The following is a 25,042-nucleotide window of genomic DNA, read 5'->3' on the forward strand; positions in this document are numbered from 1 at the left end:
GAGAGATGAGGAATTTGTGGGAGGTGAAACACCCTCAGTATTATGCTAAGCATGTGAGGAAGTCAACGCTGGAGAGACTTCTGGCCTTTGTCCAGGCGACCATCCCGGAAGCAACAATGGAGACATTGCTCAAGAAAATTGGGGGCTTGAGGAACATGTATAAGAGGGAGCATAAGAAGATCCAGGAATCAAGGAGATCAGGAGCATCAGCAGATGATGTTTATCTACCAAGGCTGTGGTACTATAATCAACTCCGTTTTCTGGATGACCAGAATGAAGCCAGGCCATCACTTTCAACCCTTCCCTCCACCCTTCCCTCCACCCCAGCAGAGGCTGATGAGGAGCAAGCTGGGTCTTCCATCCTGGATGAACCAGATATGACCATCTGGAGTCAGGTAAATTATTTTAACAAATATTTACTGTACTAATATTAATGATGTTAACTGGATGTTATAATTGTCTAAAATAATTTGGCACTCAAAATTGGGTATACATATCAATTGACAGTAGTGGCTAAATATGTTTGGCACCTGCTTGAAATAATTAGGGTGTCTGATTAGACTCTTTTATTAAAGAGAAGTATTCACATTGAATTTGCTATTCATGAGAAGCAAACTGTGTGTCATTGATGAACCCAAAAAAATATACTCAAACTATTGTCCTTTTTTTATACACAGGATGAGTCCATCCAGGAGGAATGTGGGGAAAGTGGCAGGCAGGAGGAGACCAGGCCCATGGACAGCCTGGAGGAGGCCGGATTCACCATCATCCTGGAGGAGGCTGGGCCCAGTGTCAGGCAGGAGGTGGCTGCTCCCAGTGAGGTGGCTGCTCCCAGTGAGGTGGCTGCTCCCAGTGAGGTGGCTGGGCCAAGTGAGGTGGCTGGGCCAAGTGAGGTGGCTGGGCCCAGTAGGAGCCTGACCGAATCCCAAGTGCCTCCCCTCCACCTTCCCAAAAAAAGGGCCAGGAAGGGGATGGTCACACAGGACGCATCCCTGCGCCTCATGCAAGAGGCCACCCGTTTTTTAAGGAGCCCCCCCGAAGCGGAAGAATCCTATGGCTGCTACTTAGCCAGCAGGCTTCTTCAGATGAATAGGGAGCAGCGCCTCATTTGTGAGCGCCTATTTGGGGAAACAATCCATAAGGGGCTGCAGGGCACGCTAACACAAAACACCCAACTACATGAGGCAGCCCCCCCTCCTCCTCCTCCTCCTCCTCCTGCCACAACTGAAACACCAGAGCCACAGCCTCAAAAGAAGGCTACAGGGAAGGCTGCAGGGCAGCGTGGAGGAAAGGCTGCAGGGAAGAGAAGAAAATGATGACCTGGGTTCAGTCTGGTCTGACAGAAGACGCAGGCTGTTGTAGGACCACAGTCTGGGGACATCTAGATCATCTGCTGGTGCTGTTGATCTCTGGGATTCTTGGACCAGATTGTGCTCCCTCTTATATGGACTCCGCAAGATCCCAATTTTCTGGTACACCGACTTTTTCCAGCGTTGACTTCCTCTTTATTTTATTTTGACCATGAATAAATGGATCATTTTTTGAGTTTAGCAAAAGACTTTTTATGTTTTTTCTTTGAAATCATTGATTTTACACACAATGTTAAATTAACAAGGGACAACAATCTCATTGAGTTAGAAAAAAAACACACCAAAAATACATTACTAATGTTAATAATGTTCAAGTGGTAAGTCTTGAAAATCCAAAAATTTACGTAACCAAAAACGGTGCTTTGGGTTAACTTTATCTAAAAACTAAAAAATAATCACTATAAAAAAAAAAAAAAAGAATAATGGGTTCTTTGTGGTAACTTTACAAACCTAAAAAAAAAAAAGGGGAAAAAGTATTATTAGTATGGAAACATTGTTTTTAAAATGCATACTATATCATTCATGAGATCAAAGAGAAAAAGAATCCAGAAATCAGTTTGGGAGAACTCTGATTATGAACAGCAAAACACCTTCGTTCTTTATAGAGCCTTCGTAAAGAAGAAATAAAATGCGCTGCATTCAACGATCACAGATTTTGCAGCGTGATGAATGTGCTACCTACAATACGAACACTAGTTTTACTAGACCGAGTGCTTCCGTTTAGTTTTTGCTTATGAGCATGCGTCGTTTTTTTGTCCGTCGGACTAGCATACAGACGAGCGGACTTCGGGGTCCGTCGTACTTACGACGTAAAGATTTGAAGCATGCTTCAAATCTAAAGTCCGTCGGATTTGAGGCTAAAAAAGTCCGTTGAAAGTCCGGAGAAGCCCACACACGATCGGATTACCAGCCAGCTTTAGTCCGTCAGCGTCCGTTGGACTTTTGTAGACGAAAAGTCCGACCGTGTGTACGCGGCATAAGTCTTGAGGACCTCTAGATCTAGAATCACTGTGGCACCAGGTGCCTGGGAGAAAAGGAGACTGAGGACATCTGACCATCTGCAGCTTACAGTGAAGGGACACAATGAGTGAGTTTATAAAAAAGACCTAGAAAAAAATGTGGAACACCAGCACATATTGCATTCATTCAAGCTTATGTATTAGTCACAATGCTCTTAATGGTGCCCCTTTTTTGGGCTACAGTGACTAATTAAAAGGATGTACTGGTGATCCGTACTCTTTTCACTTGAAACTGCGCCTGTTTCTTTTGTGCTTCTTCAAAAGAGCTTTCACAGCACATTTTTAAGCCCCAGTCTGCTTTGAAATCTTTGCCTGGGAGAGAACTTCCTGATGCAGTATAACTACCTTGTGTCTTATTGCTGTGCTCCGTCTTGCCATGGTGTATGACCTGTGACATGAACCCTGTTCCACAACCTCACCTTAGTAGCAGAGTTTGACTGTTCCTCACCCAGTTTTAAGCCTCCTACACAGCTGTTTCTGTTTTAGTTAATCGGTTCCCTACTGGCTCACGTCTATATATGGGGGCAGAATGGCTCCCCTGCGCGAAACCCCGTACAAGTACGGGGTTATTTTAAGGGCCTCCAGAGGGCGCACACACAAATCCCTGTGCGGTCAGAGGAGAGGAGACATGTAGTTTGTTCCTACTATGTAGGAACAGCGATATGTCTCCTCTCCTACTCAGTCCTAGCCCCATACAGTTAGAACACACTGAGGGAACACACATTTAACCCCTTGATCATCCCCTAGTGTTAACCCCTTCCCTACCAGTGTCATTTACACAGTAATGCGTGCATTTTTATAGCACTCATTGCTGTATAAATGTCAATGCTCTCAAAAATGTGTCAAAAGTGTCTAATCTGTCTGTCGCAATACCACTAAAAATCGCAGATCACCGCCATTACTAGTAAAAAAAAAAAACAAATAATAAAAATGCCATAAATCTTTCCCATAGTTTGTAGACGCTACAACTTTTGCGCAAACCAATCAATATATGCCTATTGCAAATTCTTTTTACCAAAAATATGTAAAAGAATATATGTTGGCCTAAACTGATGAAGAAATTGTTTATTAAAAAACAAATTTGGATATTTATTGTAGCAAAAAGTAAAAAATATTGTTTTTTTTTCAAAACTGTCTTTTTTTGTGTATAGCACAAAAAATAAAAACCGCAGAGGTGATCAAATAGCACCAAAAGAAACCTCTATTTTGGGGAAAAAAAGGACGCAAATTTAATTTGGGTACAGCATTGCATGAATGCGCAATTACCAGTTAAAACGACGCATTGCCAAATTGTAAAAAGTGCTCTGGTCAGGAAGAGGGTAAAACCTTCCGGGGCTGAAGTGGTTAATGACTGTGTTTCAACCTACATATGAAATTGAGGATCATTAGCACCCACTTGGTATAATTGATTAATTATACACCTGACTCTAACCCTAGAAAATCCTTGACTTTGTGCAAGTGTACAAATTGTGAAAAAGAATTGATAAGAATGATAAGAGTGATAAGAATTGATGCTGGTTAGTGACACTAAATATTGATTTGATTTAGATTTTTTCTTCTGTTCACCCATTTTGCATTTTGTAAATTGAAGACAAAGACAAAAAAACAATTAAAATATATATTTTTGAAAGCATTCTTACTTCACAGCATTTCCTCACACCTGCCTAAAATGTTTGCACAGTACTGTACTGCCCTGTTGCCTCACCTCCTAATAGGCATCCCTGTCTGATTTTTCAATCCACCCCTCTCTCCTAATGATAGATTAATGTACAGTGTACCACATATCACTGCCTTTAGCCTGCACCATACACTGCACGGTGCCTTCTGTCCAAATTTTAATATTTTCCCTAGGGATGCGTGGCAAATTTTCTCAAACTTGACCATCATATACTAGTTCTCGCCTGCTGCACATACTACTCCTCTCATACCCTCTGCATTCCTTTTCTACATGTATGGTCCCCTACCATACCCTTTGAACTCCCCCACTACACATACTGCCCACTGTTATAGCCTCTGAACTCCTCCATTGTACATGCTTCCCACCGTCATACCCTGAACTCATCTTTTGACACATATTTCCCACTGTCATACCCTTTGAACTCCTTAATTGTACATATTGCCCGCTCTCATTCCCTCTGCACTTTTTCAACGCTAACGGTTCTTTTCTGACAAAAGTTTGCTTTTTAGCTCCACAAATGGCCAGAATTTGCAAGAAATAGGCTTCAATGAAGTTTGCCACACAGTATGCAAACTTCAAATTCTAAGCAAGATTTGTGAAAATGTTTGCAAACTTTACCTGGGCAAATTCACTTATTCCTAGTTATAGATAGACAGACCCTTTCTGATAAGCAACAAAGACATCTAAGTAAAACATTTTTTTTAAAGATAACATTTCAGAGATATTAGAATTTTTATATTCTACATTCCTTTTGCATGCAAATGTATTATTCAAATGTATTATACTGGACCCCCAGGGCACAGTATTCTATTCAATACATCATACTTAAAGCTAAGGCTAAGAAAAGACTGAAAAAAGTAAGGGTCACCAAATGTTACCTGGCCAGCAGAGACATTTGAAGCTCACAGAATCCTCTATACATGTGGCATTATTTTGACAGGGCAGTGATGAGCACAGGGATGCAGAGACTTCACATTTCGTACCAGTGTATCCTACCGTGCAGTTACATTGATACCTATAAAATGCCATACAATAATAAACTGGACACATGCTGTCAATTCTTCAGGGCTAAGATGTTTTGTACATTGAATATGTAATAAAAGACGTTACTCACCCGTTATCCTTATCAACACACAGTCCACTATTAGGGCAAGGAGAACTCTCACACTCATTTATGCTAATGTCACAGAGATCTCCAGAGAAGCCAGGAGGGCATGTACATGAAAAAGATCCCAGCAGGTCATGGCAGGTAGCTCCATTCAGACAGGGGCCTGATGAACACTCATCAAACTCCACCTCACAATTTCTGCCTTAAAAAAACAAGATGCTTTTAGTGTACGAGGGTAAAATTTACATTTTTCTTTCTATGAAAGCACTTACAATCTAACACCAACCAAAACAATTTTTCATTTGAGACAGGGCAGGGTCAGAACCCTGGTCAGCATTTACTCGTTGTCTGTGTCCTCAATAAAGTGTAACCAAAAAGGCAAAACTTTTTTCATTTTGGATAGAGTAAGGGAGAGTATAACCCCTGTCAGTTTCTTTTTTCACCACCTGTGTCCCATAAGGGAGACTTCCCTTCACTTCCTGTCCCACACCCAAAACAGGAAGTGAAAGGAAATCCCTACAAAGTGAGGGAATCACTGAGTGTCACCAGGGTCACCAGATTGGGATTTTATTTTACTTTCACTTTCAATGATAATGGTAAACAGGACAAATAGGATGGGGGAATCTCCATAACAGGGGCACAGACAGCAATAAAATCTGACAGGTGTTCTAATCCCTCTCCACTGTATTTATAACTTAGAAAAAAAAGTTTTGCCTTTAGTTACGCTTTAAGGAAATTTTTGAATCACATCTTGTCTGATTGTTGGGTGTTGGACAGAACAGAAAGTCAAGAGAAATCTCCCCACTATTCACACAAACAATATATACATTTTTAAATAGGTTGTAACACTTCCTCGCTATTTCCAAACAAAAAAATGTTGGGTGGAGTTGGTTTTTAAATAATCAAAATCACTTCTGGTGTAGCCCCATATAGTAGAGTTACTAGATGCTCTCTTTTATAACAGGGTGGCCAGACATCCCGCTTTCTGATGAAAGTCCCCACTTTCAACAAGCGGTTTCCAGATAAAGAATTGTCCTCAATTGTGTCCCTGGTTAAAAAGTAGTCCCTACTAAGTGGCCAACTGCCCAATAAATTACAAACAGTTTGTAAAAAATTGACACTTTTCCTTGTTACTGTCTATGGGATGAGAGCAAGTGACCATTAAAATCTTCCCTGACACCTTGTTGACTCATGGCCTCAGTCGAGGTCACTCTCTAGCATCCCAGCTATTGTGAGGAGGTAGGAAATGCTTTGTGAAGCACCTGCTCCACCCTCCACTGCCTCTGCTGCCGATGCCACATGCACAGCCATCCTGTAACCCTAACCTCCTTCCTTCACCCCCATAAGAATGTAAACTATGGCTGTCAGCGATATCAGAGCTTTGCAGGTCTATGAAACAGCCATCATTTGTAAATAAGGTAATTTAGAGGAGGCCGGAGCTGGATTAAGAAGACATAAGAGTGACATTCAGTGTCGGGACAGGCTAACTACAATTAAAATGTAAAAGGCTGCCAAGCAATAAAGAGGTGTTCTAGAGTCCCAGGCATCTTCTGTACAGAATTTCTGTGGGTGACAATTATTACTCTTACCGATCACTTAAGCTGGGAATTTCTCCCTCCCATTGACCCCCCCGACGCTGGGCATTCAGTACTCCCACTGACCACCGATTTTGGGTATTTTTACCCCACTAACCACCAATGTTAGGCATTCATTTCCCTTACTGATGCTGGACATTTTTTTCTTCCACTGATCATAGCAGTTTGGCATTTTTCCTTCCAACTGACAAGCAATAAATGGGGCACCATGATACTGCTGACAGTTGAACATTATACTTTATACTGTACATTACATACTTCTGACCAGAGTGATTATTGTCCCAACAGTTGCTGATTGCTATATCCATTTGCGGACCACGCGCCCACCCGCAACGTACTGTGAACAGGCAGCCCTTACAGGCAAAGTGATGTACATCACTGCGTGTTTCCGGGCTTGCGACGCGCATATGCGCACCTTCCCCCTCTGCCGACACCCACTGTGATTGTACATAGCTGAAGTCTGTCAACAGGTCCCGCACTATGATTCATGGACGGAACCTGCTGATCGGCTGTATCCAATCACAGCTCAGAGCCCTGTGCTAACAATCAACACAGAACTCTGTGCAGAGGGAATGATCTCTCTGTTCCTTGCAAAGCAAGATAAGAATATAAACAATCTATAAATAAGTAAGAATCAGCACACATTACACATTGTTAGGCACAAATTGATTACCTGAGATGTTAACCCCTTCCCAGCCAGTGTCATTAGTACAGCGACACTCAGTTCCCATGCAGTATAAGTTAGTGTCAGATTGGCTTCCGCACTATCACAGTACCATTTCAAAGCATTAGCGTAATAAAAAATAAAAATAAAAAAATCCAGTATATACTGTATACCATAGTTTGTAGATGCTATAACTTTCACAAAGACCAATCAATATACACTTATTGGGATTTTGTTTTACTAAAGACATGTGGCAGAATACATTTTGCCCTAAATTTATGAAGAAATTGGATTTTTTTATTGGATATGTTTTATAGCAGAAAGTAAAAAATATTTTCAACATTTGCGGTCTTTTTTTATTTGTATAATTAAAAAAAAAAAAAAAAAAAAAAAAAAACAACGGTGATCAAATACCACCAAAGAGAAAGCTCTATTTGTGTGAAAAAAAATTATGCAAATTTCGTTTGGGTATAGAGGTGCATGACCGCGCAATTAAAAGTTAGACCCCTTTCACACTGGGACACGTTGCAGGCGCTATAACGCTAAAAATAGCGCCTGCAAAGCGCCCTGAAAGAGCCGCTGCTGTCTCTCCAATGTGAAAGCCCCGAGGGGTTTCGCACTGGATCAGTGCGCCGGCAGGACGCTAAAAAAAGTCCTGCTAGAAGCATCTTTGGAGCGGTGTATACACCGCTCCTAAACCGCTCCTGCCAATTGAAATTAATGGGGCAGCGCGGTTATACCGCCGGCATAGCGCTGCTGCAGCAGCTCTTTGCAGTGGTTTTAACCCTTTCTCAGCAGCTAGTGGGGAAGGTAAAAGCACCCCGCTAGCGGGCGAATAGCGCTGCGAAATTGACGGTAAAGCGCCGCTAAAAATAGTGGCACTTTACCGCCGACGCCCCCACCTCCCCAGTGTGAAAGGGGCCTTAAGGTAGCGCATTTCAAAATAGCAAAAAATTACCTGGTCATGAAGGGAGTAAAACCTCTAGGAGCTGAGCTGGATATCGTTTCTAACTGTTTTGATAAAGTTATTTAGGATAGGCGCAGACAAAGTCATAGTTTTTTTTCTTCTTCTGTGCACTTAAAAGCAAATGGAAGTTTTTTCTTTTTTAAATGATTCTCTGTTTTGAGGATTATGTGCATCTTTGAGACTGTCACTTGTGTCACAGTAATCAGCAAAATATTGTGGATGCAAGTACTTTGGCATATGTATGAATTGCAATGCATGGTGATGATATTTAAAAATGTATGTTAGGCCTTTAAAAAAAAAAAAAACAGTATCTTTTAATTCAGTGCTACAAAGTGAACAAAATGTACAAACAACATATGAATGCAATGATCACAAAAGGTTAACGGAATAAAGTTAAAATAACAAAAAACATCAACAAACTTGTTTTACCAATTGCAAGTTTCCTTTATATAGGAGCCACTGTTCTGATACAGAAGAGTTAGACCAGTTTGCCAAAATGATAGCTGAGCCCCGCAGATTATGCCAGGAAAGCTTCTTTCACTGTGTAATCTGTGAGGCACCACTGTCAGTTTCTATAGGCTTTTTAATATTTCTTAGATAAGGTTAAGTTTAATAGATTATTTTTCAATGTGCATTAATATTGTCTAAACCTTGTTTCTATGTGTGGTCTGTAAATACATATGTACAGGGGGTCAACTGTATTAGCTCATGATACATGCAAGCTCTGCTTTAGAGCTCAAGATATTCAATGCTGCCAGATGCAGGCCACTGATGAAAGGTGTGTCATATATGTATATTGCAAAAACTGTGGGGGTGAGCAAAATAAGCATTATGATATGAAGTTATACTGCAGAATGCTGAGCTGTTGCATGTATAATATGAAATGCAAATGTAGCAAGACACACTGATTTAGACCGCCCAGGCTTCATGTCACATGTGGGAGTTATGGAGCAGAGATTTTGTATAACTGAGGCAAGAGCACATTGTTCTTTTCTCAAAACAGTGCATTTAATACCAAGTCCATTTTAAGTGATCCTTTAAGAGACAGATTTATTAGGAAGTACAGTATAATGTATACACTATGTTTTTCTTCTTTTTAGGGCGATGGCAGGTAGCTAACTAAAGCGTCAAAACTGCAGTGTTGTTTCTCCCACTAAGCTGATGGTTTCTGTAGCATAGAGCAGAGAAGGGCACAAGTAGATTGCAGCAAGTTATTATGCACAGCAGTCCTGTGTTGATTGTCAGCACAGGGCTCTGAGCTGTGATTGGATACGGCTGATCAGCAGGTCCCAACCATGAATCATTGTCCGGGACCTGTTGACAGACTTCAGCTATGTACAGTCACAGTGGGTGTCGGCAGAGGGGGAATGTGTGCGTATATGAGCGTTGCAAGCACAGAAACACGCAGTGACGTACATCACTTTGCCTGTACGGGCTGCCCGTTCACAGTACGCTGCGGGCGGGCGCGTGGTCCGCAAATGGATAATAATCGAATAATGCAAGAGCAGCTTCATGAGGGATGGAAGTATAAAGTGAACTAACAACAAGAGATAGCCAGTATCCAGCAGCCCAACTGTAAAGTTGTAAAATGTCTAGTAAATGGGAGGAATCCTTAAAGCGTAACTCCACTTTTGTTGAGGGAAAAAAAAAATCCCCTCTGGGTGATCTATGTACATTGCAAGGATTATAACAAACTTTGTTGCAGATTCCTACTTTTTGTTATTCTGAAGAAATCCCTGTATGTTCCTCTGTGCCTCTGTTCTGAGTGGGTCTAATGGGAGTGGTTTCATAATTATCAGTCAGGTGTGGAGCTGCACAACACTAATGAGGAATCTGCTGGGCCTGCATCCCTTTAGACGGGTTCCTATTGAAAGTATCTCTCCAAAAATGAAATTTTTGTTGCGGGGGATACCTGAAATCTGTATCTTAGGCAGGCTTCTGAGAAAATTGGTGAGCCAATCACACAAGCGGGAAATGATGTTTCTGGAGAGTGGTCAGTACACACTCGGTACAGAACAATTCTAGGTTGCCATATTGTAATGCATTCTCAAAAATTACAATGGCTGCAGATTGAAAAGGAAAGGTAACTTTTAATAACATTCAATTACAATATGATTAGTGTTGCAATTATATGCGCAATATTATTTTTTCTTTATTTGTTATTTTTTTTCCCCATGAAAGTGGAGTTACCCTTTAAAGGAGAAGTATAACCAAAGCTATTTTGGCTTTACTTCTATGGATCTCAGGAGTGTTCTGCACTTCTGAGATCGGTTTTCAGCTGACGCCCAAAAAAGCTCTGAAGAGATCTGGACCATATGGCGATCCGCTGAAAGCCTGAGCCTGCCCTTTCCACAGCGCAGCACTCCAGATTGTTGGGGTGGGGGTGGCAGAGCAGAAAGCCAGAGACAGATAGTCCCCAACTCTCTGCTAACAGAATGCGGAGAACTGAACGATCAGCTGTCTTTGATCGCTCAGTTCTCAGCGCAGACCAAGAGGGGACAGATTCACCAATTTTTTTCCTAAATCCCATACTTCTATTTAATATAAGCAGGTATTGAAGTCACTAGTGGCTGCAAAAAAGAAATCCATGCACTGTGAAATTATATTCATTAATCCATCTATGTTTTCAATAATGGGTTGTCCCCATGAGCATTCTGGAATTTTATGAAATTTTGTAATATGATAAAAATAAGGTGTATTGTAGTAGTCCTTCATAACAGTGGCTCACTCTGCCTTGTTTATAAAACTCAATTTATATGCATTTTCAATCAAAGTATGTAATTCAGGTTTGTATAGTGGTATGGGTTTCCTTTCTTTATTTCCATATATATTGGTATCTGATAATACCCTTAGCACTTCTGCAACATAGTCCTTACTGTCTTGAATGACCATGCCCCCACCCTTGTCAATTGAAAACTGCCTTTTATGCTTTAAGTGCTTTGTACTCCTTCTTGGTAGTATTCTTGCCATGAGTGTTTTTATTGCTGTTATTTTTTTGTTTGAAACCTGCATAACCCATACTTTAACACATTTTATAATCTCACTTTTAACACGTAGTGAGTAAAAAACTGATTGTGGACAAAAGGGTGTGCAGTATGCGTGCGTGAAATATTCATGTGCATTACCAATAAATCAAATCCTTTTTCCAGAAGTGCAATGAGAGCTTCTAATGCTATCTGGTCATTGGTGCCCTCAAATGATATCTCAACATCCCTATTAGACATGTGCGATTAGTTTCGTAAGAATCAAAAAATTCGTACATTCGGGAGGATCCGAAATACAAATTGCTATGCTTCCCAATTTTGTACAAAATACGAAATTTCGTTTACGAATTTCGGATCCAAATTCCTAACAAACATTCGTAATTGTTAGGAAAAGTTAAAAACCCAGGAAGTCAGCACAGCACAGGGATGGTGGGAGCCCCTCATAATGATAAATTCATCATAATGAACATTCGTAATTGTTAGGAAAAGTTAAAAACCCAGGAAGTCAGCACAGCACAGGGATGGTGGGAGCCCCTCATAATGATAAATTCTTCATAACGAACATTCGTAATTGTTACGAAAAGTTAACAAATCTAAAAGTTAAAAACCCAGGAAGTTAGCACAGCACAGGGATGGTGGGAGCCCCTCATAATGATAAATTCATCATAATGAACATTCGTAATTGTTACGAAAAGTTAACGAACCTAACGTACAAAATTTCGGACACGAATTACGAAATACGAATTAATTCCAATATGAAATGGAACGAAATGAAACAAATTTATTGACGGCGCATATGTCTAATCCCTATTAACTCTTTCTTACAATCAACATTTCTTCTTTATTCTTCAGTGCAAAATAATCTTTTGATTGATTGCCAGGATTCTAAAGAATTTCTGCAGATCCTAAAAAAATTCAAAGAAGTTGGGCTTCGTACTAGGGGCAAATTTAAAACCTTTCTGATGAAGGGATATTACATTGTATTTTAGTCGTTGTGAAGCCAAACTTAGATTTTTGAAATCCTGTTTTTTCCTCTTTTTTTAGATTTTCCTTTTCCTTCTCTTGTTGCTCTAATGCCACGTACACATGAGCATATACAACCAAGTGTAGCGCTAAAAGTGATGAAAAAATATAGAGAAAGAAATAATGCAATGACACGTGCAATAAAGGAAAAAATTTCAAAAAATAGTATTACATATTAGTGAATGTCCATGTTAAATACGTAAAAAGTCCATCATGATATAAACCGTTAAGGTCACCATGTGAATAAACAAATATAATAGTGACAAGACTGTCCCGAAATTGAGTGAAGGCGTACTGAAAGTACTGGACCCACGGTAAGTAGTTAGTATATGCAATAAATAAACTTGTTGCAACATTTGATGAACACCAAAATATGTGATCGTGGAAACCTTCAAACAAAATCCAATATGTGTTGATATACACTTGTGCAAAACCACCACCCAACTGAATGGAGGCTTACCAGAAAGTTGGGACCCACAGAGCGTATGCTGTATGGGTCAAACAGGCTTAAATTGCTCACTGGCAATGGAGGGGGGACACCAAAGATGAACAGAAGGTGGAATCCTAGCGGTTCTTTCCCAGGGGCGTCTTCTCCATATAGAAGCTTAAGCATCCTCGGACATAACAATCATCTCTGTGGACAGGGGGAGGGGTATGGGGGTTCTGATGAGCAGATCTCAATCTGACTTCACTTGCAGCTTGCTGATCTCAGATCTTACTATTCTTCTCCAGTGCAGCTCTGCACATAGACGCCAGCCCCCTCTAGCAAAATTTCTATTTGTTGTGTTAGCTGCTTAACTTTAGTTTGAGTAAGCGCATGGTTTATTTGTTTTTTTACGTACACATGAGCGGAATGTCCATCAGAAAAAGTCCAATGGGAGCTTTTCATCGTATATTCCGACCGTGTGTATGTCCCATCGGACTTTCTCCTTCGAAAATTCAGACGGACTTAGATAGAGAACATGTTCTATATTTTTCCGACGGAACTAAGTACTATCGGAAAAAACACTTGCCTGTATGCTGTTCCGACGCACCAATAATGATGCTCTGAAGAAAGTACGAGACGTCATGCGTGTTGTCCCGTCGTACGTGTTGTACGTCACCGCGTTCTTGATGGTCGGACTTTGGTGTTACCGTGTGTATGCAAGACAGCTTGAGTGGAATTCCGTAGGAATTCCATCAGAGAAAACTTCAAAGTTTATTCCAGCGGCAAAACCGCTCGTGTGTACACGGCATTAGTCTATATATGTGTATTTTTTTTTCCCTTGGAGGAAGATCAACCTTTAAAAATGCTCTTTGAGGGATTGAACTACAAATGCTGCTTCAACAGATGTGGAAGATGGTAGCACAGCTGTTTTCTCCAATTGATCTGCTCCCAATTAGGCATGTGCAATTCTTTTCGTTCCGAATTAGTTTTTTAATGAATTTTCAACAAATTCTTAGATCGAAAATATCTGAATGAATGAAAACCCGTTTAACGAATTTTTCCAAATATTTGTAAATTCGAATATTCGAAAATTCGTAAATTTGTAAATTTTGTAAGTTCGTAAACTTTTTATTATTATTATTTATTATTAATTTGTTTCAGTCCATTCGTTTAGATGTGGCATTCGTTGTTTTGGATAATTTGTAACGTCAGATAAATTCATATTCGTTACGTTCACTAACAGCCAAATTTGAAAGAAAATTCCAATACCTATAATTTAATAGTTAGTTATTATTAGTTAGTTAGTTATTCTTTAGAATTTTTGGATTTTCTTTCTTATTTTCAAATTTACACACATTGGATCAAAAACGCAAGTTTATTGAAGATGTAGATGACATAACGCATGTACATGCACAAATGATTGGTTGAATGATCATCATAACCAATTGCCCAGTGTTGGGTAATAACATGTAATGGCATCAGTCATGAAGAAAATTGTACAAACATCTTGGGTCGGTTGGCTCCATGTCCCCTACCCCCACAAAAGTGTCCCTCCCAAAGCAGTGTCCTCTGCCTACCCATCCCCCAAAACAATTTTCTCAGTGCCCCCACCCCACTGTGGTGTCTTCTGTCCCCCCTGCAAGAGTGTCTCCTTTATCCCCTTCACCATCATCCTCCCCCCCATACACACAGTGATGTGTAGTAGCATGCCCTACCTGCCAGTGTGCGTACAGCAGGGCAGAGTTCAAGAGACAACATAGTGCTAGGTGGAAGGCGGGAGCAAGAGCTACCGGAGTTAACATTTCATAAGCTGGTGATTGGTTGACTCTGCTCTGCAGTGAACAAAAGCAGCGGAGCGGAAATTCATTAAAAAACTAATTCGGAACGAAACTAATTGCACATGTCTAATTGAGAGCAGATCAATTGGAGAAAACAGCTGTTCTACCATCTTCCACATCTGTTGAAGCAGCATTTGTAGTTCAATCCCTCAATAAGCATTTTAAAGGTTGACTTTCCTCCAAGGGAAAAAATACACATATATAGACTTGGAGGAACAAGAGAAGGAAAAGGAAAATCTAAAAAAAGAGGAAAAACAGGATTTCAAAAATCTACCATAAGTTTGGCTTCACAACGGCTAAAATACAATGTCATATCCATTCATCAGAAAGGTCTTAATTTTGCCCCTAGTACAGAGCCCAACTTCTTTGAACTTTTTTAGGATCTGCAGAAATTCTTTAGAATCCTGGCAATCAAAAGATTATTTTGCATTGAAGAAGAAAGAATAAATGTTGTTTGTAAGAAAGAGTTAATAGTGGTGTTGAGATATCATTTGAGGGCACCGATGACCAGATAGTATTAGAAGCTCTCAATGCACTTCTGGAAAAAGAATTTGATTTATTGGTAATGCACATGAATATTTCATGCACCCATACTGCACACCCTTTTGTCCACAATCAGTTTTTTACTCACTACGTGTTAAAAGTGAGATTATAAAAATGTGTTAAAGTATGGGTTATGCAGGTTTCAAACAAAAAAATAACAGCAATAAAAACACTCATGGCAAGAATACTACCAAGACTACCAAGACTACTAATACTACCAGGACTATGTTGCAGAAGTGCCAAGGGTATTATCAGATACCAATATATATAGAAATAAAGAAAGGAAACCCATACCACTATACAAACCTGAATTACATACCTTGATTGAAAATGCATATAAATTGAGTTTTATAAACAAGGCAGAGTGAGCCACCGTTATGAAGGACTATTACAATACACTTTATTTTTATCATATTACAAAATTTCATAAAATTACAGAATGATCATGGGGACAACCCATTATTGAAAACATAGATGGATTAATGAATATAATTTCACAGGGCATGGATTTATTTTTTGCAGCCAATAGTGACTTCAGTACCTGCTTATATTAAAGAGAAGTATTGGATTTAGAAAAAAAAATTGCTGCATCTGTCCCAGCTTGGTCTGCACTGAGAACTGAGCGATCAAAGACAGCTGATCATTCAGTTCTCTGCATTCTGTTAGCAGAGAGTCTGGGACTGTCTGTCTCTGGCTCTCTGCTCTGCCACCCCCACCCCAATAAACTGGAGTGCTGGGCTGTGGATGGGGCAGGCTCAGACCATATGGTCCAGATCTTTTCAGAGCTCTTTTGGGCTTCAGCTGAAAACCGATCTCAGGAGTGCAGAACACTCCTGTGATCAATAGGAGAAGTAAAGCCAAAATAGCTTTGGTTATACTTCTCCTTTAAAGGGTAACTCCACTTTCATGGGGAAAAAAATAGCAAATAAAGAAAAAATAATATTGCGCATATAATTGCGACACTAATCATATTGTAGTTGAATGTTATTAAAAATTACCTTTCCTTTTCAATCTGCAGCCATTGTAATTTTCTGAGAATGCATTGCAATATGGCAACCTGGAGTTGTTCTGTACCGAGTGTGTACTGACCACTCCTCAGAAACATCATTTCCTACTTGTGTGATTGGCTCACCAATTTTCCCAGAAGTCTGCCTAAGATACAAATCAGATTTCAGGCATCCCCTGCAATAAAAATTGCAACAAAAATTTCATTTTTGGAGAGATACTTTCAATAGGAACCCGTAGGCCCAGCAGATTCCTCATTAGTGTTGTGCAGCTCCACACCTGACTGATAATTATGAAACCACTCCCATTAGATCTACTCAGAACAGAGGCACAGACAAACATACAGGGATTTCTTCAGAATAACAAAAGTTAGGAATCTGCAACAACATGTGTTATAATCCTTGCAATGTACATAGATCACCCAGAGGGGATTTTTTTTTCTCAACAAAAGTGGAGTTACTCTTTAAGGATTCCTCCCATTTACTAGACATTTTACAACCTTACAGTTGGGCTGCTGGATACTGGCTTGTTGTTGTTAGTTCACATTATACTTCCATCCCTCATGAAGCTGCTCTTGCATTATTCGATTATTCCCTGTCAATGAATGCCAATATGAACCCCCTACAATTTTAATAAATATATAATTGCACCTATTTTACCTTTAATCACAATAATTTTCAGTTTTTAGATGCCTACTATTTACAAAAAATTGGCATAGCTGATTTTTCACTCAGGTATGCCAATTTATTTATGGAATTCTGGGAAGTCAGAAAAAATAAACACCTTTGTACAGTATTGTGACAATAATCCATACAATATCTATTTTGCACATGTAGCAGATCTTCATTCCTTTTTGAATTTGGGATTATCCTCAGATGTTGTGGGAATATCATATCTTTTATCATTAATAAAACAGCTGGCAACTCTTATTTGTATCAAAAAGTTGCCATCATCCACAGCAGACAACAAATATTCTTTCCTGACAGACTCCATGGTAGCTTACATATGGGTTTAGCCCCATCCCCTCATACCTCATAGGACCCCACTCCCATAAATCTTTGTTCCGAGCCAGAGGCCATGTTCCTTTTTTGTCCTCCACCTAGGACCAAGCTGAAGTCTTACCTTTTTTGAAGATATCTGCAATCCAGGCCTGGTGGTATGCGCGCAATGTTGTGGATTTAGGCGGTGTTTCTCTGGAGTCCAGCAATCCCCAGCTATTAGCGGGGTGGACGCGAGTGATAAATGCGGTGCCATGAAGAGCTTACTAGTCTGGCCATTGGCAGGCAAGTGGCAATATGGCCAAACATCCCAGTTGTTAGCGGGAGGCCTTTTAAATGCCCTGGCCATGCAGTGAGTGCAGCAGCAGCAGCTTTCGGTTCCAGGTCTGATCGTGGTCGTGATGTGGTGGTAACGTATATTCTTAAATGACAGCAGTGTATTTGTGTCATTTGTCTCCGTTCTCTCTCTGGCTCCTGTGTCTAAGGCCATGGCGGCTGGAACACATCTGCGTTCCATTCTGCTGCTTCAGGGGTTTCCTGGGCTCCTCTGCGCAGCTGCGGGGCGCGATCAAAACTGAGGCTTGGTACGCGTGTGTGCGGTTCCAGCAAGATGGTGGCGGTCACACATGCACATGAGAGCCGCCTGGCAGCAACGGTCCCTGCACAAGCACGACGGCAGGTTTAAACAGCTGTCAAAGCAGCTATTCCTTGGGATGTACTGGGGGCTTATGCAGCGGCTTCCCCAGGCACTTTTGTCTTGTTGCTAAGGTAAGTGCTCATGCTACAGGCACACTGGCTGTTGGCTGCTGGCTATTGTCATGCACTCTCTCATGTACATTTGATGGTTACCTTTTCAGGTAGGTCTCATTTACACTTGCTTCGCTTTAAAAAGTCAACAAGGCTTCTGACAGGCTTTGTTAAAGCTCTCTGAACGCTAGTCAAAGCTCCTGTCACTAAATAAAATGGTTAGCTTACAGTCCTGTTTACACCTGGTTTTGCTTTGATTTGCTTTGCTTCGGCTTCACTTCAAAAAATATTCCCCATGTAGCTTCAGTGGTACTTCAAAGCGTCTTCAAAGCCTCCATAAAAGTCTATGGCAAAGCTTGACTGAAGCCCCACCGAAGCCTCATCGAAGCACCAAGCAAAAGCTGGTGTAAACAGAACTGTAAGATAACCATTTTATTTAGTGACAGGAGCTTTGACTGGCGTTCAGAGAGCTTTAACAAAGCGTGTCTGAAGTCATGTTTCGAAGCAAGTGTAAACTTTCCCTTACTGAGCTGTTTCTGCCATGGATGTTTCACCGCCCCCTTGTGGCCAACCCTTACGTTGCAGGTAGGATTGTTTTTTCTTTTCTTCCTGTCTGGTTTGGGTTCATTTGACCAGGAGCTGTTAACTCTTTCCTTTCCTCTCAGCCCTTCTAGGTCTGAACATCAACATATGGCACGTGAAGATAAAGACCATCCTAGGTCAAAACGCCGTCATTCCTCTTCAAGTTCCAGACACCATAGATCACCCTCCAGGTCTAGGCGTCACAGAGAAGAGCTCAAAACCACATCTGACCACCGCTCTCACCGCCATTCCAGCCACTCTGAGAGGAGAGCTTGCTGGGGATGTGGGTCTCAGGTCCCTGAAGGCAAGTCGCTCTGCGAGCCATGCTATACCCGAGCCGTGAGTGCGAGAGAAGGTGGAGACCAACAGGTGGAATCACTGGTCAGACGGGTGGTCCAAGAATCCCTAAGTAAATTGGACTCCGGCTGTACCCACAACCCTTCTGTCGACACAGTGTCACCCCCTTTGGGAGACGATCCTTGAGGCTCCAGGTCCCTCCCAGCCGAGCCACTCTTCAAATGAAGCCTCTGACAGCAAGGTGGAGGTAGACGACTCCGGTGCAGGTTTTGATTTCACCTTACCGGTAGTGCCACCGTTGGTCAAAGCAGTCAAGGAAGCTTTGAGGTTAGAAGAGCCAGTGGAGGCACCCTCCAAACAGAGGAAATATTTCAAACACCTCAAGAAAGAGCCCCTAAACTTCCCCTTTTTGGGGGAACTTGGGTAGCCATCCCTGCCTCTAAACAGGCAGGGTGTAGGATCCCCTTTGAGGGTTCCTCTCTTTGGCAATAAATTAGATAGTGCCATCACCAGTGCCACGGTTGGGAAGTCAGGATTCCGGCCCCAGGATCGTCACCTGCTAGGCCAAAAAAGAGCTCACACCCAGGCAGGGTTTGGATCGTGCAAGGGATACACGCCGCTATAGACGTGGCTGTGAGTTCAGGAAGACCTGAAAGAGAAATCGGCCATCAGGCCAAAATTTTCAAAGGGAGCACCTTTCCGGTGGACGAGAAGCCTCTAATGCCGCGTACACACGAGCGGACTTTACGGCAGATTTGGTCCGGCGGACTTTGGTTGATCGTGTGTAGGCAAGTCCGTTCATTCAAAAGTCCATCGTAAAGTCTGTCGTAAAGTCAGTCGAAAAGTCCACCGGACCTAGTCCATCGAAAAGTCCGCCCATGTGTACGCGGCATTAGTTCTTTTGATATTGAGCCTGCCAAAGCAGACCAAGTCGGGGCCCGCTTACTCCGCTTTTGGCACGTCTGGGCAGCCTCGATCAAGGATTACTGGACCGTCAAAACGGTCTCATCACGTCACTCCTGGATATTCAGCAGCCCACCCACACTCCTGTTTGTACCCACATCCTATCCACACTCAGAAGCGAAAAAGCAAGCTCTTCTGTCCTATGTGGATTCTCTGGTGGCTCAGGGCTCCCCCGTGCCAGTTCCGGCCGGCAAAAGATTTTTTACTAACCCCTCTTCATGGTTCTGAAGAAGAAGGACTCCTGGAGACCAGTCATAGATCTGACTCACTTGAAATCCTTCATAAAGAAAGAGAAATTCAAAATGGAGACACTATTTACAATCCGTCAGGCAGTTCAGCCAGGCGACTGGCTCGTGTCCATAGATCTGAAGGAAGCTTACTTCCATGTCCCGATAGCAGATGATTTCTAGAAATTTCTTTGTTTCACTGTAGGCCAAGTCCACCTTCAGTTTACCTGTCTCCCATTCGGGCTCACATCGCCTCATGTCTTTTCAAAACTCTTATTGGCTGTCGTGGCCCTGATCGGGATCAGAGGTGTTCGTCTGCACCATTATTTAGACGATCTGCTCTTGTTATCTCGGGACAGGGAGCAGCTGAGTCCACAGAACTCAGGTCATCTCTACTCTTCTCGAGTTTGGCTGACTATGGAACATGGGGAAGAGTCACCTAGAGCCCAGACAGTCTCTGATATTCCTCGGGGCGAAATTCAATACGCTCAGGAGAACCATCTCCTTCCCTCTGGAGAAAATCCCGGTGATTAGGGACAGAGTACGTTGGGCAATGTTCTCCTCTCATGTCCGGGCCTCACAGTGTCTGAAGATCATTGGCACCATGGTGGCCACAATGCCTGTGATGAAATGGGCACAGTGGAAAATGCAGCCCTTCCAGAAAGTCTTTCTCCAGCAATGGAAGCCAGGGATCCAAGATCATTCCATCCGGGTAATCTCATCCGTGCGGGAAAGCCTCCCTTGGTGGCTACAGTAGATGAATCTCCTCAACTGTCTCTCCATTGCGCCCGTCTCCTGGATTACGATCACAACAGATGCCAGAAACAGCGGCTGGGGCGTGCATTGCCTGACAGAAGTAGTCCAAGGCAAATGGATTTTTCCATCCCATGGAATAGTCTCAAATGTTCTGGAACTTCGGGCAGCGCTCTGCAAGCCTTTCACCACTTAACGATGGGAGCCTCAGTTCTCCGAAGACTAAACAACACAACAGCAGTCTCATACAAAAAGAGGCAGGGAGGTACCTGCATTCTCTCCCTGCCGAAGGAAGTAGAGCCTATCATGACCTGGGCTCAGGCGAACCTGTTCAACTATAGCTGTCTATCTCCCCAGGGTCCAGAATGTTCAGGTGAAATTTCCCTTGAGGGTACGTCTAGCCAACAATGAATGGGCTCTCCACACCAAAGTCTTCATGTGGATCCTGTCCCTGGGAGTCACCCCAGAGGTAGAACTGTTTGCCTCCCCATGAAATTTTAAGCTGGGAGGTATTACTCAAGGTGTCGTTATCCACAGACCTTCGGGGTAGATGCAATGATGGACCAGTGGAGGATTTGCAAGGCTTACGCCTTTCCTCCGGTTCCTGTCATCCTCCGGACTCAGGATAGAAGAAGCAGAGATAGTGGCAATAATTCCATACTGGCCGAACAGGCCATGGTTTCCCCTGTTGGTGCAACTCAGCTTCCGGGACCCAGTCCCTCTGCCCTCCAGACCGGATCTCCTATCTTAAGGGGCAGCTCTACATCCCTGCCCAGCCCATCTGCACCTGATGCCTTGGTTCTTGAGAGGGGAAGGCTGGAGGCCCTAGGTTGTCCAATCAGAGCCATCTCCATGTTGATGAATGCCAGAAGAGCGGTTACCAACAAGGTCTACCAAAGGATTTGATCCAAGTTTACAGACTACATTTCCACCACTGCAGGCTCTTGCAGCGATCCGAGAATACAGGATATCCTGGGTTTCCTACAATCAGGCCTGGATCTATCCTTTTCAGTCAGGGTTCAAGTCTCCGCAATTTCTGCCTTCACCAGCGTATCCTGGGCTAGACACCCTTTTACTCGTCAGTTCTTCAGGGGAGCAATAAGGCTCGGACCTCAGAAAAAAACAAGATCTTCTGCTTGTCCTGGATTTTCTCTCAGGAAGAGAGATGGAACGCGCAGGACGGTTCTCTATCAAGGAACTCCTCCTAAATTTGCCTTCTTAGTGGACATCACATCAGCCAAAAGGGTCTCTGAAATTAGCTCTCTCGGATGCAAGGAGCAATTTCTAACATTATTCCCTGATCGGGTAGTACTAATTCCTATGCTGGGTTCAAACCCCAAAGTATCATCTGTTTTTCATGAGAACCAGAAGATTGTCCTTCTGACATTCAGGTCTGCTGAAGGCTCCAGCATTCATCCGCTAGATGTGGGAGAAGCTCTAAAACAGTATCTAGAAGCCACAGCTCCTTTTCGTCAGTCTGACCATCTGTTCATTCTTTTCCATGGAAAAAACAAGGGTTTGCGTGCCTCTTCCAGATCGATTGCAGTGTGGATTGTTCAATCCATTCAATGGGCCTATAAAGCTAAGGACTTGATGCCTCCAGACTGCTCATTCAACTAGAAGTGTCTCCACATCATGGGCGGCTTCCTGGCATGTTGCCCCAGAAGTGATTTGCAAGGCGGCCTTGTGGTTCTCAATTAGCACGTTTATGGTGCATTACTGCATTGAACCAGCCCCTTTGTATTCTGTCAACTTTGATTTACATATCCTGTCTGTTGACGGTGCCAATTAAACCTTTTTTCTTTTGTCCAGCATTTGCCCACCTGGGTGTGTATGGCTAGTTATTTCCTATACGTATGCTGCCATGGAGTCTGTCAGGAAAACAGAAAATTTCCTATCAAATACTTCCACAGACTGGACTGGAGTAGGCTAAGTTATGGAACACGGCCTTTGATTCAGAACAAAGATTTATGGGAGTGGGGTCCTATGAGGTATGAGGGGACGGGGCTAAACCCATACGTATGCTGCCATGGAGTCCATCAGGAAAGGAAAATTACAGTAAGTATTTGATAGGAAACATTTTCCATTATTTAGTCAGTTTCAGACTAGAAATTGCACTAAAGGCCAGGATTTTTTGGAAAAAGGATTTAAAGAAGATTATATTTATGAAGCCTTTGAAAAATATCTGAACCTCCCAAAAAAGTAATGAGTAAGAATCTGAGATAACATTAGTTTTATCACTAAGTATAATGATCAGAATTTGGCAATCAAAAAAACAAACAAACAAACAAAAAAACAAAAACAGTGTTTAGGAGAGCCATGAATATTAGGAATCTCTTTCCCCAAGTAAATTAAAAGGGTTTAGAACTGTCAAAAACCATGAACCAGACCGAGACAGAAGTACAGTAAGATCACACTTGTTTATTAATAAAAATAAAAAGCTAAATAGAGTAAGCGTAGTCAAAGATTAGTCAGAGTCGGACGTCTTTAAGTAGGCAGGACTAACGAGCAGATCCACAACAGCTGGTTAACTGTGGAAAGAGAAGAGAGCTGGCAATTAGTCAACAGCTGAGCGGCCAACTCAGAGAAGGAAGGGCTGAGCCAGCCCTGACAGTATCCCCTCCTCAACGACCCTTCCCCCTCGGAGGACCACTGGGCTTGAGGGGAAAACGTCTATGGAAAACATGGAGGTGGGCAGGGGCATGTGCATCCGAGTATGAGACCCAGGAGCGTTCCTCCGGACCATGCCCCTTCCAATGCACCAGGTACTGTATGCGCCCACGGAACCTATGGGAGTCAACAATGGATTGTACCTCATACTCCTCAAGGTTCTCAACCTGTATAGGGTGAGGACGTGGCACTGAGGTGGTAAAGCGGTTGCAGACAAATGGTTTCAATAAGGAGACACGAAACACATTTGAGATGCGCATACTAGGAGGAAGGTCCAACACGTAAGCCACTGGGTTAATCCTGCAAAGGATCTGGAAAGGCCCAATAAACCGAGGTGCGAACTTCAGTGAGGGAACACGAAGTTGGAGGTTGCGAGATGACAGCCGGACCCTGTCCCCAACCTGGTAGGAAGGCGCAGGCAGGCGTCTGCAGTCAGCATGGAGTCTGTACCTATCATTAGCATGACGCAAAGCCTCCTGGACTTGTGTCCAAGTGGAACGAAGACCATGGAGATGCTCCTCTAGCGCAGGAATACTCTGCAGAACAAACGAGTCAGGCAACCTGGAAGGTTGGAAACAATAATTTGCCATAAACTGAGACAATCGGGAAGCAGAATTCAAAGCACTGTTGTGAACAAACTCTGGCCATGGTAATAGGTCTGACCAGATGTTGTGATGGCCAGAAATATAGCAATGTAGTAATTGCTCCAAGGACTGATTGGCTCGTTCTGTGGCCCCATTAGACTGCGGGTGATACGCAGAGGAGAAAGCAAGCTGAATTCCCAGCTGTGCACAAAAGGCTCGCCAGAACCGGGACACAAACTGACTACCCCTGTCCGAGATAATCACCTTGGGTAGCCCATGTAAGCGAAAGATCTCTCGAGCAAAAATGGAAGCCAGTTCCTTAGAAGTGGGCAACTTTTGATGTGGAATACAATGACACATCTTTGAGAACCGGTCAACCACCATAAGGATAACTGTGTTGCCGTGGGAGTTGGGCGACTCCACAATCAAATCCATAGACAGGTGGGTCCAGGGCCTCTCTCCATTGGGTATGGGTTGTAGGAGGCCCACTGGAAGGTGTCGTGGAGTCTTACTTTGAGCACACGCGGAACAGGCAGCTACGAAGGCAGTTACATTAGCATGTAGACTAGGCCACCAGAATTGTTGGGAAATGGCCCAAACGAGTTGATCCTTCCCAGTGTGGCTAGCTGCCTTGGGAGAATGGTAAGTCTGGAGCATGGCAGTACGGAGACAAAGTAGCGGTCACAAGGTTTCTCAGGAGGAGCATGGACCTGAGCAGCAAGAATTTTGTCATCCAAAAGAGAAGTAAGACTGGTGCGAGCCGTAGCCAGAATACGATCAGGAGGAATCATAGGAACCAGAACCGACTCCAACTTGAAAGTGGAGGAAAATTGTTGTGACAAGGCGTCAGCCATTACATTCTTACCGGGTACGAATGAGAAAATGTAATTGAAACGTAACAAGAAAAGAGCCCATTGCGCCCTTCTGGGAGAGAGGCGTTTAGCCTCAGACAAGAATGTGAGATGGTTGGTAAGAATGAGAACTGGCACAGTGGTACCTT

At 42.7% G+C, this 25,042-nt stretch overlaps 1 protein-coding gene across 1 annotated transcript in view; it reads right to left on the reverse strand.

Moving 5' to 3' along the window:
* The window catches only part of CRB1 (crumbs cell polarity complex component 1), a 210,492-nt gene that overhangs the window by 91,422 nt on the left and 94,028 nt on the right, over positions 1 to 25,042 (reverse strand). Inside the window, exons 3-4 of the mRNA XM_073592978.1 lie at positions 5,182 to 5,377; positions 4,946 to 5,082 (exon numbers count right to left, since the gene is read on the reverse strand). Coding sequence (XP_073449079.1) covers positions 4,946 to 5,082; positions 5,182 to 5,377 — 333 coding nt within the window. The remainder of the gene's footprint in view (positions 1 to 4,945; positions 5,083 to 5,181; positions 5,378 to 25,042) is intronic.

Source organism: Aquarana catesbeiana, linkage group LG07 (genome assembly GCF_042186555.1).
Source record: "Aquarana catesbeiana isolate 2022-GZ linkage group LG07, ASM4218655v1, whole genome shotgun sequence".
Lineage (NCBI taxonomy): Eukaryota > Metazoa > Chordata > Amphibia > Anura > Ranidae > Aquarana > Aquarana catesbeiana.